This window comes from Filicampus tigris, chromosome 18 (assembly GCF_054856515.1).
Source record: "Filicampus tigris isolate MCC_2025a chromosome 18, RoL_Ftig_1.0, whole genome shotgun sequence".
Taxonomy (NCBI): Eukaryota; Metazoa; Chordata; class Actinopteri; order Syngnathiformes; family Syngnathidae; genus Filicampus; species Filicampus tigris.
The window spans coordinates 557,095-573,233 of record NC_141234.1 but is presented as its reverse complement, the minus strand read 5'-3'; the positions used below and the strand labels follow the sequence as shown (position 1 = coordinate 573,233).

General features: G+C 47.1%; 2 protein-coding genes across 3 annotated transcripts in view; both read left to right on the top strand.

Annotated features, from left to right (window-relative positions):
- The first annotated feature begins 529 nt into the window (after nucleotides 1-529).
- LOC147131748 (uncharacterized) lies at nucleotides 530-4,200 on the top strand. The gene is made up of 4 exons (XM_086014237.1): nucleotides 530-1,000; nucleotides 1,404-1,617; nucleotides 2,057-3,843; nucleotides 3,970-4,200. Exons 1-3 carry the CDS (start codon nucleotides 811-813, stop codon nucleotides 2,742-2,744), a joined length of 1,092 nt encoding a protein of 363 aa, XP_085870363.1. The 5' UTR covers nucleotides 530-810; the 3' UTR covers nucleotides 2,745-3,843; nucleotides 3,970-4,200.
- Nucleotides 4,201-6,202: 2,002 nt separating this feature from the next.
- atxn1a (ataxin 1a) overlaps nucleotides 6,203-16,139 on the top strand; it is a 35,345-nt gene continuing 25,408 nt past the window's right edge. For both annotated transcript variants that reach the window (XM_086014608.1, XM_086014609.1), the window contains exon 1: nucleotides 6,203-7,038. The gene's annotated coding sequence lies outside the window, so the exon portion shown is untranslated. The remainder of the gene's footprint in view (nucleotides 7,039-16,139) is intronic.

The following is a 16,139-nucleotide window of genomic DNA, read 5'->3' as shown; positions in this document are numbered from 1 at the left end:
TGTGTACAAACTTTCGGAAACAATGAACACAGTCACGCAAAATGTGATCATCTACAAGCACGAATTAAAAGATGAATCATCAAAGATACATTCGAACTTCAAACACTTGAGAGGAATGGAACGGTCACACAGCAGTCATATTCACACACATACGCTCAAATTAATAATAGAGAGAAACCCCCCAAAATTACAAAGACGAAGTGGGAAGTATGTTATTGACAGCGATATATATCAATATGATAATAAAATAATGAAATATGGTACACCCAATATGAAGTGTTCTCAATACCAATTTGACTGAAAGTCGAAATAAATTCAATACGTACAAATTCTGAAACGTGAACGTGCTAATCACATGTCCATGTCATTTTCAATCTTTAATTAACAATCGGTCAAAGGTTATAATGACTGAAAAATACATTCAAGACATGAAGCGAGCGCCTGCTCGACGCTCCGATGCGCTAGGTGGCAGTGTGTCAATTACAGGTCGTTTTCAACAACAACAACAACAGGAACTGCAACTGCGATTTCCTTTGTTATTGTTGTATTTTTTTTTTTAATTTTTTTTTGACGCAGCAAGAAACATGTCGACGACCGGCGATCTCCAAATCGGATTCACGATTGTTGATATTTAGTCTCTCTGTAATCGCGGCGTTAACAGCAAAACAAAGGCCAGAATATCATCTGCTCCGAGTTGGTCCAAAAGCGGACGTTGTGCTCGCTAGCCTAGCCCGCTAGCTGCTAAGAGGCCAACTCCGGAAGTTAGCCAAGAAACCAGCGCAGGCGAGCGCAAAGTAGCGTCGTTTGGAAATGTGCAAAGTCCGGATGCTGAGAGCCTTGGTGAACGAGCGACTCAATGCCGCCGTGGAAGAAATCTTTGGACTGTTCGAAAGGACCCTCGCCGAGTACGAGGAGGAACTTTGTCGATCCAAAGAGGAGATCGAGCGACAACGTCAACTGCTGGACGCTCGCGAGCCTCCGGGAGGCTTCAACGCGACAGGTTGCCACATTTGCTGCTCTGACATGCTCGCTCACACGCGCGTGGCTTGGTCACGGGAGGCAGGCGGTACTCACAAAAAAAGATGGGCAGACCTTTTTCAATTTCAAGCTCACGAGGGAACGTAATCGGACCTCCTTGAAACATGGCCCCAAATCCAACCGTTTGAACGATTCAGTACCTTTGGAACAACTTGCTCTTCTCTGACAAGGGGCTGGAGTCACGAAATAGGATTTTTTTTCTTTGAGTTTCGACATTTGTTTTGGAGGATTTGGATTCCATGTTTTGTGAGAATACGGAGTAGGACTCAAACTTAAACCTTGTGTTTTTGTCATTCCGATCATTACTTTGTATCAAATATGCCATACATGACTGCGCGTACGTATATCGTCTTTGTGTCCTCTAGACGTGCGGTCAAGTCAAGAAGATGTTCCACCCGAGTGTCGGGAGGAGGCCGAGGCCTCCCAGGTCAAAGAGGAGGACGGGCCTGAGCACGAGTCCGAGTCCGAGTCCCCCCACCTCGCAGACGAAGCGGGCGAGCTTCTGCGCGAGGCCGACATCACCAAGTTCCACGTGAAGAGCGAAGACGAAGAAGACGAGGCTCAGTGGTCACATCTTAGGTAGGCTCGCGAAATGCTGCCCAGTTTTTGCGTTGCACGAGGATGTCGCGCTGCGCAAAAAACGGGTAGAAAAGCAAACGGCGGGGCCGGGCGGGTTCTTGGGATTTGTCAAGAGACACCCGTCGCTTCCCATCGCGACCTCGGAGGCCCCTGGCCCAGAACGTGCCCGTGAGCACAACGTGGGCCGTTTCTTTGCCAACTCTCGGCAGCGCGGAGCCCATGACTCCCCCTTTAATAACGACCAACGATATCGATATTTGCAAAAATGTGAACATTGAATGAGTGACATCTCAAGCGTTTAGTAGAGGCTCATGTTAAAAAAACCCCCCAAAAAAACATTTGAGCATTTGAGCCGTTCAAAGTTAGCCTCCATTTTTTGTTTGGAGTTGTTAGCCGGTCAACGTAAGCATGGCATTTGACAGGAAATTCTCTTTGGCAGCCCTCACCTCAGAAGCGAAGCCGAAGAAGCCCCAACGCACGGCCGCCCGTCCCCGCCGTCGGAGCGCGGGGAGGACACGGCGTCGGAATGCGAGGAGACGGACGACAGCGAGGAGACGGGCCGGGCGTCCAAGGGCGCCCGGGCGGCCAAAGGCGACAAGAGCTTCGTCTGCTCCTTCTGCAGCAAAAGCTTCAGCCGCAAGGACAGCTTCATCCGACACATCCGCGGCCACACGGGCGAGAAGCCCTTCGCCTGCTCCACCTGCAGCAAAAGCTTCAAGTACCGCTACGAGATCAGCCGCCACATGAAGATCCACACGGGGGAGAAACCCTTCAGCTGCGCCGTCTGCGGCAAGACCTTCGGCCGCCGGGAGCACCTGCTGTCGCACACGCGAAGTCACACGGGCGAGAAACCCTTCGGCTGCTCCGTGTGCGGCCGAGGCTTCAGCCAGCGCTCGCACTTGGCGGCGCACTCCCGAACGCACACCGGCGTCAAGCCCTTCTCCTGCACCGTGTGCGGGAACAGGTTCTCCCTCAAGTGTGTTTTGATCGCGCACATGAGGACGCACACGGGCGAGAAGCCCTTCACGTGTTCCGTGTGCGGGAACAAGTTCACCCGCAAGCGCCACTTGTTGATGCACATGAGGAGACACGCCGGCGAAAAAAATGGTCCCGTGAAGTGTGTGTGACGGACTTGAGAGTTTGGGATTGGCAAACGTTTGGGGACGGGGCACAGAAGTTTTTCCAGGGGATCACTTCCTTAAAAGATTCAGATTCAGACTTATTGGCGCCACAACAAGTTAAACCACGCGTAGCCCTAAATGCCGGTGGAATTCAAAAGTTGCACATTTTAGACAAGAGCAAGTTGTAATGTTACAAATGAAGGGCCAATGTTTGTCTCCATGTGTAAATATTTCTTTGCTGGCGATAGACTCACTTCATTATTCCGGGGAACCCCAAGCTGCAGCTCGCGGACGCCGCTAGTTTGAGAGCCACCGCTTGAATCGAACCGAAGCAACGTTGGCCTTTGCCCTGACGACACCAAGTCAATAATAACGTGTGCGCCACACTTGCCGATAAGCAAGTAAACGCAGCTTCTTCCGTCCAGAGCGTGCATGTGAGAGGACGTTTTCATACCTGTCGCAAATCAATGGACGCCACGCAAATTCATTTGAAAAGGAATTAGGAAACTGCCACAATTACATGTCTGAATAAAATGTCAACATTTTGCCCTGTTATTGGGTCTAATTTCTGACATGCCGATTTTTATGATGAACCCGGTGGAAATGAGGAAATGCTTTCAATCATTTGGTTAAATAAAGGTAAAAAAACAAATAAAAAATCTCGTGTTACTTCCTGTATTGGCCGCCAGAGGGCACCTCCCCCATCCTTTTTACGCTCTGTGCAACTCACTCGCCATTGGCTCTGACGTCAGAGGCGGCTAGGCCAATGGGGACACCGAGCCTCCCAAGTAGTAAGATGCGGAATGTGCTGGCTCGGCGTCACGTCAGCTGTCAAGTGGCCTACACGAGACAAGGACGGACAGACGGAGGGCGGGGCCAGGTCACATGACACACACTGCGTGCGTGCGCGCGTGAGCTTGAAACTGGTTATAGTTGAGACTTGAGTGTTTGTTTGTTTTGTTTTTTTTCTGACGCCACCAGTGATGGCCAAGAGGACACGTCACGATAACCGCAGAACAGGAAGTGGAATTGATTGTGAAGTTGTACGACACTGCTTCCACCAAAATACACAGCAGGACCTCCAAAGTGGAAAGCCCCAAAAGTGGTATTCTTTTCATTTTTTCATTCCAATCGTCCATGAGTTACTTTTTTGTTGTACTTTTTTGGGTTTTCTTTTTTCATAAAGGGAAGTCACGTCTAACGTTTTCTTGACAATAATCTGTTCTCTTAGGCCCCTCTCGCCTGACCACGGCATTCTGATGACTACTGCGTTTGTGCAATAGGACCGAAGCAGCAAACCCCAGCCGTTTTTAGCCATCTCAGGGGGCGGCCATTTTGCCACTTGCTGTCGACTGACATTGACGTCACAGTCGCTCGGGGCTCAGCTAACGACCAATCACGACTCACCTGTTTTCTCCTTCAAAAGTTTTTTTCCTCAATGAATTGAAAAAAGGAATGGACAGATCAAATGATTATTAAAACAATTGCTAATTGCAGCCTTGTCACATTGTCATCGTTTGCAATTTCTCATTTCTCTGGCCAACCAATAGTCAAGAGTTCCAAATTGCAAGTTTGGTGCCTTGCCTCCTGCGCATCTCGCGGAACCGAACCGAACCGAACGCGGGACCTTTCGGACTCGGGCCGAGCAATGACAAGCAAACGCACGCACGTAAAGAGTGAGGTACGGTAGATGAATATTGAATCATGCGCCACCTTGAAGGGATTTCAAAGGTCACTGAAAGTTTTTGATTTTACTCAATAGTGCGCCTGAAGCCACAAAACGTTGGCAACTATTATTATTATTATTATCATTATTATCATTGTACACTGCTCAGCCGCGTGTGCCTGCGCGTGTGTTTGGCTGTAGCCACTCAACAGATGTGGAAAAGAAGTTCCCTTCAACAGGCCCGAGTTCAAGAAAGACCTTTTTTTTCCGGTTTAAAGTGTTGCCCTTTTTTTTTCTTTGGTGTGCAGGCAGTCACTATCATCTGATCTTTGAGCTTCTTGCAAAAATAAAAATATTTTTTCATCCAACTGTAACATCGGATACGTTTTGGTACTGAAAAAAATAATAGCCCAATCGACACAAATGAAATTGCACATTTTATTCGATTGAGTCACTGTCAAGCGTGAGAATGATCGTTGATTTTTCTTTTCTTTTTCAAATTTTTTTTACGAAATCTCTGAAATTTCAAATTTTGTCATAAGCGTCCCACACTGGATCTGTTTTGGAACTGAAAAAAGTACAAGCGCTGAATAAACCCATAGTTAGTGGCTTTTCAGATCATGCCTTTCATCTTCTTTACAAAAAATTCTCAATTCATTTTGTATTGGAAGAAAGTAATAGCGCAACTGTCCCAGATGAATCCCACAGTTTAGCCGCGTTCGACCACCTTTAGCGATGGTGCTGTTACAAAGTGTGCTAATGATCATAATAATAATAATAATAATAATAATAATGCTAAGTGAGGAATGCAATTGCTTTCAAGTTGATGGCGTCGTTGTCAACGTCAGCTGACATTGGGGCAAGCGCCTGCTGCCACCTCCTTCTGCTCGTCCTGCTTGACTTTTAATAGTGCAGGACAATATTCAACAAAAGATGCAATCTTCTTGCATGGAAAATGTAAAATGATGTCAAAAGTTATCACAATCTAAAAAAGTCAATAAAATGGTAAATTAACCTGCAGTACAATAGTATATATGTATTAATGTTCTATTGAAATATGATTTTATATTTTGTAACATAAAATGGGTAATACAAATTTCAAACCACTGAAAATAAGTTCAAACTTTGTGAACAAAGTGATCAAAATAACAATATAATATTATTCTACACATATTTGTAAAGTAGTATTGGAATAATTTGATTTACAAAAAAACAACATCCAATGCTATTTATGTATAGTCATTTTAAACTTGAATTGGATTTTTCTTTTCTAAAGCTGTAATCGTAACATTAACATTTAATTGTAGTGAGGAAAAATGACATTTGCTTAGATCAAAACACATTTGATCAACTAAAAACGTAAATAGTATAATCGGTGCCATAAGTGGAAAATAAAAAAAGTACCGGTAACAGCATATCATTAGTTAAATCAATAAATAGATGAGTATTTCTTTTCTGTCTGGGTTTAAAATGTCCGACTGCATTTCAATGCACCTCTCTTCTCGTGCGCATCGCGAGACGTCAATGTTTACACTCTCGTTAGCGGCTAGCCGCTAACGCCCGACACTTGTGCCGTATCTTAAAATGGCGGCGTGACTAACTTGCGGTTTCTTAGCGTCTTAAATCAGCAATTGAACATGACTCCGGGTGGCATTGTGTTGATCTTGGTAATGGTAGTAACAATGTACGTAGTGGCACTAAAATGTCGAGGAAGTAAGTCAAGCTCGCCGTACAACGCCACGCGCCAATTTCAAAATAAAAGCTTATTAAGTCTATTGTGCTGTTGGCAAGCTTTTATTTTGAAGTTAGTCTTGGCCTTGGCGGCGTGTAACGTTTTGACTATTTGACGGTGCATACGCCAAATAAACTGTTACCGGAGGCAGAAAAAAAATCCTTTATCATTTTGTTTTTATTTGCGGTACCCGAATGACTAGAGTGAGTGTCACAAAGCGCAAGCGAGAAATAGAACAAGAGAGGCTACTATTTGGGCTCATGTGAAGTGTCGTTACGCTTGAGGCTAAAATTGAGAATTGCTGCGTACCGTTAAAGTACTAGTGACTATAATATTTTTCAAAAGGCTTATTAGATCTGTTCAATTTGGGCAAGATATAACGTAACAGCTACATGTATTTTTGTCTCTGGTGTGGGTGACTAAAATATTAGTAACGTTTAAAAATACACGCAAAGGCGCGTGTGCGCGCGCGCGAGCTCTGCTCTACTTTTTTTTTTTTTTTTTTTTTTGGGCATGAGTAGCTGCGCGTGAGTGTTGTGCTCGCTGCGTGAACTCGCAGCGCCTGCGTGACGGTCACGGTGACGGTTTGTGCTGCTGCTGCTGGTGGGGGCCGCGCGGCCGCCGCACACTCGAGCAGGCGGGGAGGGGAGCGACGCTTTCCGGCCGCCAGCCCCCGGAGCGCAGCGAGCACGCAGCGCAGGAGCCAGGAGCCAGCAGCCAGGAGCCAGGAGCCAGGAGCCAGGAGCCAGGAGCCAGGAGGCAGGAGACAGCAGAGAGGAGGGGGGAGGTGGCGGACGCTACCGCGAGCCCAGCCGAGCCGAGCCGAGCCGAGCCGAGCCGACACGGGAGGAGAGAGCCACTCGGGACCCACAGCCTGCCCCGCCGCCGTCGCCAGGCAAACAGTAAGCAACCCTCGACACACGCCGCGTTCTCTGGCCGCCCCGTGCCGGGTCGTCTGTCGGGCTCGCTGGGGGAAAGTTGCTCCGGTCGGCGAGAGCCGAAGCTCGCACCGGAGCTCGCACCGGAGTGCTCCCGGTGCTGGGCGCGCGTCCTAGCCGAGCGAGCAGCGCGTCCGCCCGGTTTGCGAGCTGCCCGAACTGCGCCACTCCTTTCGCTCACTTTGCCTCCTTTTTTTTTTCTTTCCCCATTTTCAGCACTCGCAGCTACGTTAAAAGTACGCGCAGTCAAGTTGGCGGTGTGCAACTCGTTGTTTGCGCTCATTTGACCCTTTTTCGCTGCATGTTTTTTTTTTTTAAATCTGCGTTTCACCATCGCGGAAGTGTGTTGACACGCAAGGCTAGCAGCTGATTCCACCGCGGCTTGACGAGTCTCCTTCGGGGCTCTTCTGCGTGTTTTTTTTTTTAAGCGCTAAGAATGTACTACTACTTACTATAGGGTGTTTTCTTTTTTTTGCAAAAGGACACAGTGGCTTTGTGATTGCGAGACTACCCGTGATGTCATTCATCCCAGCTCGGGTCATTATATAACGGGACTGTGGGGAAGCCTGCGATAGCGAGGCTATTTTTACTCTGTTTATAACCCCCCCTTCTGCTGCATACTCCCAGTCCCAAGTGGTGGCCTATCACTCACGTTGTCGTCTTTTTTTTTTTTTTTTTTTTTTTTACTACTACGAGGAGGATTGCGTGCGTGCAACTTTAGTGCAGCGAGCTGAGACCGTGCAGAAATGGATGGTCATGTCATGTCACACTTTGTTAGCACGTCACGTCGAAGCGTTGCTGCGCGCAAAGGGAACAGCAGTTACTCAATCACGCCATTTTTTAAGAACATTGCGTCGTCGTGACACTTGTTCCTAATATTTTGAGTCCCTGTTTGGGGGCGGGGGGTAGCTGCAAATAATTCTAAGCGTGAAATGAATCAAACAGTTGAATTCGATGCCATTTGATCTTGTAACTATTTGATAGTGTGGAGAGTAGATTCATGCTGCCAAATAAGAGCAAAAGTGTGATGAGACCCAAAGCAGAAGAACACAAGCACGGCCACTTTGACAGATGCGTATCAAACACACAAAAAAGAGCAAACGCGCAACAGATCACAAAAACACACACGGAACACACTAGAACTCGCATTACATACAAAACATGACAACGGATGGACGGACAAACGGAGAAAAACACATAAACAAGAAACACAAACACACACAAACGTGAATAGTGAGCAAGTGACATCCAAAGTGTCATGATAACCATAGAACAAGAATTGGTGTACAAGTGACAAGTGTTTTTTTTTGGTGTGTTTTTTTTAAATGTCTTTTCCAGGTGTGTTGTGTTGACGTGTTTGTCAAGCCGCAACAATTTGACTTGATTCTGTTGCGGTTGTTTTGCGCCTTTGGACGTGATTTTGGCAGCTGGCCTCGGGGCGCCGCGCTCCGTCACGCTTTTTTGCTCGCTTGGCAGAATACGACTAATACTTGACTCAACGAAGCAGTGAAGACGATGACGTCACAAATCAACTAGGGAGACTCAGAACAACTTTGGGTGGATGTTTTGTTTTCATGATTGATCATGCAAAATTATTGATCATGAAAAAATATTGATTCCAAAAATCAAATGGTGAATTAGATTAGAATTATTGTTGAACATTTTCACTTTGAATTCAAATGAACAAAGCACATTTAATGATAAAATTAAACATTTAATCTATATCAAACATCTAAGAAATCTAAATTGATAAAATAATAAAATGATGAATGTATTTAAACTACTTTTTTGTGGATAATTTGACTTTCATTTGAAGCTGCAAATAATGAAATCCTAATTAAATACATGAAAAAATAATTTGAAAAGATCTGAACTATTAAAAAAAAAGAAAAAAGATTGATCAAAAACATGATTTGAAAGGCCGTTTTTTTTGGTTTTGTAATTTGGTGGGAGCGCTGCGCCCGCCGAGCGAGGAGCGAGCTGCCCCCTCGTTCAACTCGGGCCCCCGCCGAGCTTCAAACAGCCGATCAAAAATGAATCAAGGCCTGCGGATGGCCGGCTCCTTTCGACATTTCGCTGCTTTGAAAAAGTCCGCACCCCCTCTTCACAAGCCACCTTCATGTCATGCAACCAAAACGAGACCAAGATTTCAAAACGTTGGCCCCAATTAATGTGACCGATGAAACTAAAGTGAAAAATCTTTTTGAGAGGGGACTTAAAAGTAAATGACTGAGTCAAGTTTGCACAAGTGTGCGCACCCTCTGCGAACTGGTATGCGCTTTGGAAAATGGATGGATGGATGAACTTCAGCCGTTTTTTTTTTGCTTTCTAACAGAAGCGTGAAGGTTCTAAGAGGGTGTGCACACTTGTACAACCACCTAATTTCACTTGCTTTGTTTTCATTTCCCCTCTCCAAAATGTTTATTTATGTATTTTTCCTTCTGGGTGACTTGTAGAGGTCAGAGGTCACCGGCATCCTAATCATGCTCACTGCAGCCAAATGCTAGCGGTGGTCACGTGACCTGATTCCAAAAATGAATGTTTGACGAACGGATTCAGCGCTGTCTTTAATGACATTGAAGAGTCTTGTGTTGTGAACGTCCTGAACTCCTGTTTCCGCGCCAATGTTATCTTGAGCAGAGTTTGATGCGGATCTAGACTTGATTAATTGACAAGCGATTTTGCCCAATCAGCAGAATTTTCGGCGATCATTGCTGCTTATTTTTTTTCCCGTATTGCGATGAGTGAATGTTTGTGTGTCTTAAAAATGTCCTGGACTCCTGCTTCCGTGACGGCGTCGGCAGTATAACCGATTTCGCTAATTGGGGCTGATTGTTGACGTTGAAGCAATCGTTGGCACAAACTGTTCCATATTGATTGATCCGGGAAACGTCTGCTGGTGTCTTTATGGGTGGAAGTGAAAATGGTTCCGTGCCGTGTGTGTGTTGACGGCGGAATGCTCTGCGTTCTGAACCTCGTGGCTGCGCGGGCGTCGCCTCCTTTTGTGTCGCTTTGTGTCGCCGCGTGCAGCAAGGCGCTTCGTTAGCATAACAGGTGTTTGCGTAGGTAACGTCTCATCGCGTGCGCGCGTGTTGACGTGTCCCGCGGTCAGCCTGACAAATGGCGACGCTCGCTCCGAATAGAACAACGCGACATTGTAACTAACGGCAGTAAGAGACAGCTTTAGCGTGCCGTAAATCGCCACGGTCGTCACGCTCCAAATTCTTGCAAGGCGGCGTCACCCGTTTGTCGAGCAAATGCGGTTGAAATCCGGTCAACCTTTCCAGGAGTTTCTCTTTGAAGGGCTCCTTGACATGGGGGAAAAAGAAGCCAGCTAAAAACAAAAATGGCCGACTTCTTGAGACTTTTTGGTGGGTCTACTCATGATCGAGCTGCCTACCAAATGTCGCGTTGTTGAATGAAAGTGGCTTGCGGTGCTGTGTTCTTAGAAAGCATTCCAGAGGGTGTCAAATTTGGCTGCTTTGAAGCAAAATGGAAGACCTTCTGTGTCTTTTCACACATGGCTTCTTGAGACCTTTTTGGTGGGTCCACTAAATCTTCTGTGTTTTGCTGGCAGTATTTTTGAAATATCATTTTAATGGGTGATACTAAAGCGACAAAATAGCCGTTTTGAACCAAAATGATGGGGTTTTTTTTCCCTTTTTTTTGGGATGTGCATGTGCAAGTTCCAGCAGCGGTTCGCCGATCAATCCTGCTGTTACATCTGCAGACGCACGCACACGCTTTTGAGTACAAACGGGTCTGACCCGTGAGCCGAGCTGTAGTCAAAGGGCTGGCCATTATGACGCCTCGGCCTCTAATTGTCCGTCGTTAGCGTTGGGAGGGACGCATTTTTTGCACGGACCGATCATGCGACTGCATCGTCCAGCTCCGCCCCCTCAGCGCGCTTTACACAATCTTATGGCAGCCGACTGAACCGCACGCGCCGGTGCGAATGCGCCCATTGCAGCGCATGCGAGTTCAAATCGCGGATTCAGACACTAGAAAGCTGCGTGGGCAGCAACAATGGACTCGCGCTGACGGGGGGCCAAGCGGGGAGGAGCCGATACGCATTTGAGAGAATGGAATTCAATAACAGGAAAAAAGCCAGCGAAAAAAACAATCGGTGCAATAGCCAAGCCCACCCTACGCTGCTGTTGTGCTTGGCGCATGCTGGCAATTCATGTCCAGCGTTTGGCCCCCGCGGGACGCCGAAACGGAGTGCGCGGCCGGCGGCCGGCGGCCAGGGGAGGGCGGTTGAAAGCATCCGGACAGGACAATGACGGCATTTCATTGACTGCCGGATGTCCTTGCAAATGCCGCCCATATCGGAGCGACCCCCTTACGACCCGTCTATGCAGCTAGTATTGAAACGCCGATTTTTTCCCCTGTGCGGGCTGTCGCAAATCATCAGTTGATCGTGGTCAACATAATAAGCGTGCAGGCTTGCAGCCCGACTATGTGTCTTGTGTAAATCCCCAAATTAGGCTTTATTTATCCAACAATGAATACATGTTGAGAGGTATCTTGGAATGACTGTGCTGCTACCCGTCTATGCAGCCAGCGTATAATCCTGCAATTTAGGGCTGTTGCAAATCACCCATTGATTCTGATCAAAAGAACGTTGAGAGACATATCGCAGCGACCGGTTTGCGGCTCCACTATGCGGCGAGAGTTTCAACTGTAGTTGGACAATCGGGACTACCCTGACTCATGAGTTGATTAGGTCATGAAAACGTTGAGTCGTATTGGGGTGACCTGGTTGCAAGCTGTCTATGCAGCTACTAGTGTCTCAACCCGCAGTGCCTCAGCTAAGTCTCGCATGAGTCAGCGGGACAAAAACAAAACAAGTGTTGAGGGCCTTGTTGGAATGACTGGCTTGCTACCTGTCTATGCGGCTGCTGTTTAAACTCACAATGCCCTCAGTCGGGCTGCTGTGAATCCTGGATTATGAACCAAAAGAATGTTGAGGGCCACAGTGGAGCGAGTGACCAATTTGCTCCCCGACTATGCCGCTAGTGTTGTTGTTGTTGTTGTTGTTGTTGTGGTTGTTGTTTTGCTGGCGCGCCGTAGTGCGGCGCCGTGACCTAGATTGCGCCGACGAAGACACGTCGCGCATTGTTGGCTGAGGAGAGGCCGCCTGATTGCAGCTTGAAAACACGCCGGCTTGTTTGGCGGCGGTGGAATTTGTTCTTTTGGGACTCGGAGAGACTTTCTTCCCTCCACCAAGGATCTTCAGCGTGCTTTGGTTGTCGCCCGTCCCCTGTTTGATTCTATGTTTGTCTGCCGGATTATGCGCCAAAGACGGAATTTCCGCAAGTAGCCGCCTGGGGTGTGTGTGCTTTTTTTTTTTGGACTCACTACTTGAATCTTTGGATTGATCCAGCATGAAAGGAGCTGCTGTTTTGGTTAGCAACCCAATATTGTGGCGTTAAAAAGATGCCGTCTTTTCTCGTGGCAATCCCGCTGCATTATTTGTGGCTTTTCGCTATGAGCGGTGGGCTCCTTATCTCTCGCCAATAGCGGCGGCCCCGCCGCCTGTCGTAGCGCCGATTGTCGCTAAGGAAAACATGCTGTCTCCGACTATTATGAGCTCATTTTGAATACTCATAATTGCTGTTGTAGTTTGTAGCACAATTATGATGGGGCCTTCATGTCAGTGTTTCAACAGTAACTTAACTGTTGTGTTCCCAGTGTGTGATTTATTTCTACCAGGCGGAATTTTACTCGAACTTTGTCAACTGACTTGTGCATGGAAACAACGCAGGCACGCACGCAGGCAGGCAGGCAGGCAGGCAGGCAGGCAGGCAGGCAGGCAGGCAGGCAGGCAGGCAGGCAGGCAGGCAGGCAGGCACGCACGCACGCACGCACGCACGCACGCAGCCGCCCGTCCTCATGGGCCGGCCCAGGGAAAATACCTGCGGTGGGGAGAAGAAAAGTTGACAGAACGGGAAATGATTACCACCGGGTTCCTCTTTAATGGCTTTTATGGGAAAGTATGAAAAGCAGTCGGAGGTTGAAGCCCCTCTTAGTCACTTTTACTGCGCAGACTTCACGGTGGGCCCTAATCGACGTCCGTGGCGGCTCCAGTTACAGTCGAGTATAAACTTGATGGCCCCGTGCATAAAAGTGCACAAGGTTGATCGTTAAATTTAATTTGTCTCCGCGCCCTTATGTTCGGTGGGCTTTTCTTCGGAATGGTGTTCTTAAAAGTAAAAGACCGCAGCCTTACTCTCGCGCCACTGTTTATGCAGCACTGAGCAAAAAAACCAAAAATCATCTCAAATAGAATACAAATAAAAAAGAAACATGTAAGTACAGTTAAATTGAAATTATGTATAAAAAATAAAACTTCATTCAAAAAAAATCCATATTAGAACAGCTGAACTTTAATCCGAAAGTTGAATGTGATTCGTTCCTTTTGAACACAGCCGCACTTATTATTAGCCACACCACATTATTTTAATTGTTTGTTTTTGCTTCCTCTCCTGAAAAGACTGAAACAATGTCAATCTAATCAATGAATTAAAAGAATAAATCAATACAATTCAATCCAAATAATAGCGAGCAGACTCTCTCCTGCTTTTCTGGCCTCTGGTCGTCCATTAGCCTCAAAACTTGAACCACCAGAGCATCTTTTTGATTGAAAAGTTGGCCTCACCCCCTCTTTGTCCCCCCCCCCCCCCTTGCGGCAGAGTGCGTCTGGTTTTCGGGCGTGCGCCCCGTTGGCTCGCTTTAACGCTACATGAATGGCCATTAGCTCTGCTGGCAAATTTCCCCCCGCGCTAACTCCGGCGCGACTCCCCGACACGGAGCGCCGAGTGAGTGCATTTGCCAGCTGACAGCAAACGCCACCAAAACACGGAAAGGATTGCGGGGGGTGCGGGGGTGGAGCTGGGGGTAATAGCGAGCCCTTTCCGGAGACACTCTTGGAGAGCATTTGAACGCACTTGAAGGGTGTGCATGTGGTCAACGACGTCGTCATTGTGGCCGGAGACCGCAAAGACTTACTTAGGCGCTCAAGTACATCGTTTCTGCCTCGGCCAGCCTCTTCTCACCACAATTTACGCAGATGAGATAATAGATAGAGTTAGCTACACGCACAGCTAGCTCACTAAATTGAATAAAATAGTAGGATAAATACAGATAAAAGCTGGAAACATAGTTAGCTTCGTCACTGTGGCTGGCTAGCTAAATATTTAGCTAAATATTCAGCACTTGTAGTTAGCTAGGTAGCTATGACTAGATACAGCTGATAGATGGATGGATTGATTTAAAAAAACATAAGACCTGCACGTATGGATCATTTTTGTATAATTTGATTAAAAACAGTAAAGACTTTTTATTTCCCTAATTTAGATAATGCCTCCTTGGTTTTATGTGTAAATAACGCCTATGCTGAAACGGCCATGTTTGAAGTCCTATGTTCCCCAATTTATAGATGAGGGAAAAATTGAACCGTAACCATAAAGTCAATCAAGATATAAATCCACTCATATCATGGCAGTCCAAGGCAAATGTCGTCTGAACGACAGGATTTTGTAAACCTTGTATGGGGGGGGAAAATCAGAAACAATGATACAACTTCAATGTTGCCGCAGCAGGAAACCAGCGCTAACGCTAATCTGTAATCCAGGTCCAGAAAGTCAAAACCCTGCCACGGTTTGGCTTTAGCCACAGGTGCTTCTACTCAACCGGCAGGTAGACGAGCTCAGTTGATTTTCTGTGGATTAGCCACCTCTGGTCACGACTGAGAAGCCTCAATGGAATTCATGACACGGCCCATTTGTGTCTTTCGCGACGAGCTCGGCTTTTGTAGCCGCCGGGACCTTGTGAACTGTTTTCCCCCGCGGAAGTGATGGTTTGCGGATTTGCACGGACACTACCTCACTAATCTTCTCCAGATGTTGTTTGCGGACAAGTAGCAACTCCGGTGCAAAGTGGAAGGAGAGAAAGTGCCTCCACTCAAGCCCCCCCATCAACTCCTCCTTCCCCTGAGCACCAATCGAGAAGAAACTCACATCCACTCCGCTGCGCCAACCTCTGATGATGTAATCCCCACAAAGCTTGCACAAGGCGGCTAAGAAGCTGCTGGATTTGCAAGTTTTTATTTGAACTTTTTTTCGGCAGTGGGAAGACACTCATGAATCGCTCTGTTTCTTCATCGATATTAATCGTGATCAGTCCTTCAAAAATGCCCCAGAGGATGATTTCTTTTGGTGTATTTGGCCCACCAAAAATCAGCTTGCTAGCATCCGCTGGATTTAAAAAAAAAAAAAAAAACGAAAAAAAACCCAGCCCCCCGAATCCAGTTTCACTGAGCAACATGAGATTTGGCAGACTTGTCTGTCATGAGTAGGCCCACCAAAAAGTCATGCCATGCCCAAAAAGACACAGGAGGTCTGCCATTTAGGCTCAAAAGTACCCTTTTGATTAAAAATCCAGCCCCTGAAGTCAGTTTGACCGAGTAGCATGCAATGTGGTAGGCGTGTCTATCATGAGCAGACCACCAAAAGGTCTCAAGACATCATGCCTGAAAAGACACATTTTGGGCAGAAGTGAGCGTTTTAGGGAGATTTTTGCCATTTGCCAGACATCCCTTTAGTCCCCAAGGAACGTTTGAAAATTCATCCCACGAAGCCGGTTTCACTTGGCAACATGGAACTCTGTAAACATGTCTATCCTGAGTAGGCACACAAAAAAGTCTTGCCCAAAATGACAGAAAGTCTGCCATTTTGGTTCAGTGTAGTGCTGTTTTGCTCATCTTCAAATTGTTTGGAAATGCAGCCCCCGAAGCCAATATCCGTCAGCAACAAGAGATTTGCGCCTTTCGCCCATAGTCAGCTGGGATCGGCTCCGTGCAGCACCTCCCCGCGACCCTGCACAGGATAAGCGGTGTGGAAAATGACACGGCGTGACATTTGCTAGTTTCGGAGAGCCACCAAAAAGTCTCAGGAAGCCACGCCTGAAAAGACGCAGCAAGGTTTTCATATCGTGGCTCCCAAAGAAGGATTACTGGAGGTTTGGTCCCGTTGCGACCAGATTGGAGCCACAGATGCCAGACA

Coding starts and splice junctions, on each gene's coding strand:
- LOC147131748 (XM_086014237.1), top strand. CDS start 811: ATGTGCAAAGTCCGGATGCTGAGAGCCTTGGTGAACGAGCGACTCAAT. Junction 1,001..1,403: donor GGGAGGCTTCAACGCGACAG/GTTGCCACATTT, acceptor TGTGTCCTCTAG/ACGTGCGGTCAAGTCAAGAA. Junction 1,618..2,056: donor GCTCAGTGGTCACATCTTAG/GTAGGCTCGCGA, acceptor TCTCTTTGGCAG/CCCTCACCTCAGAAGCGAAG.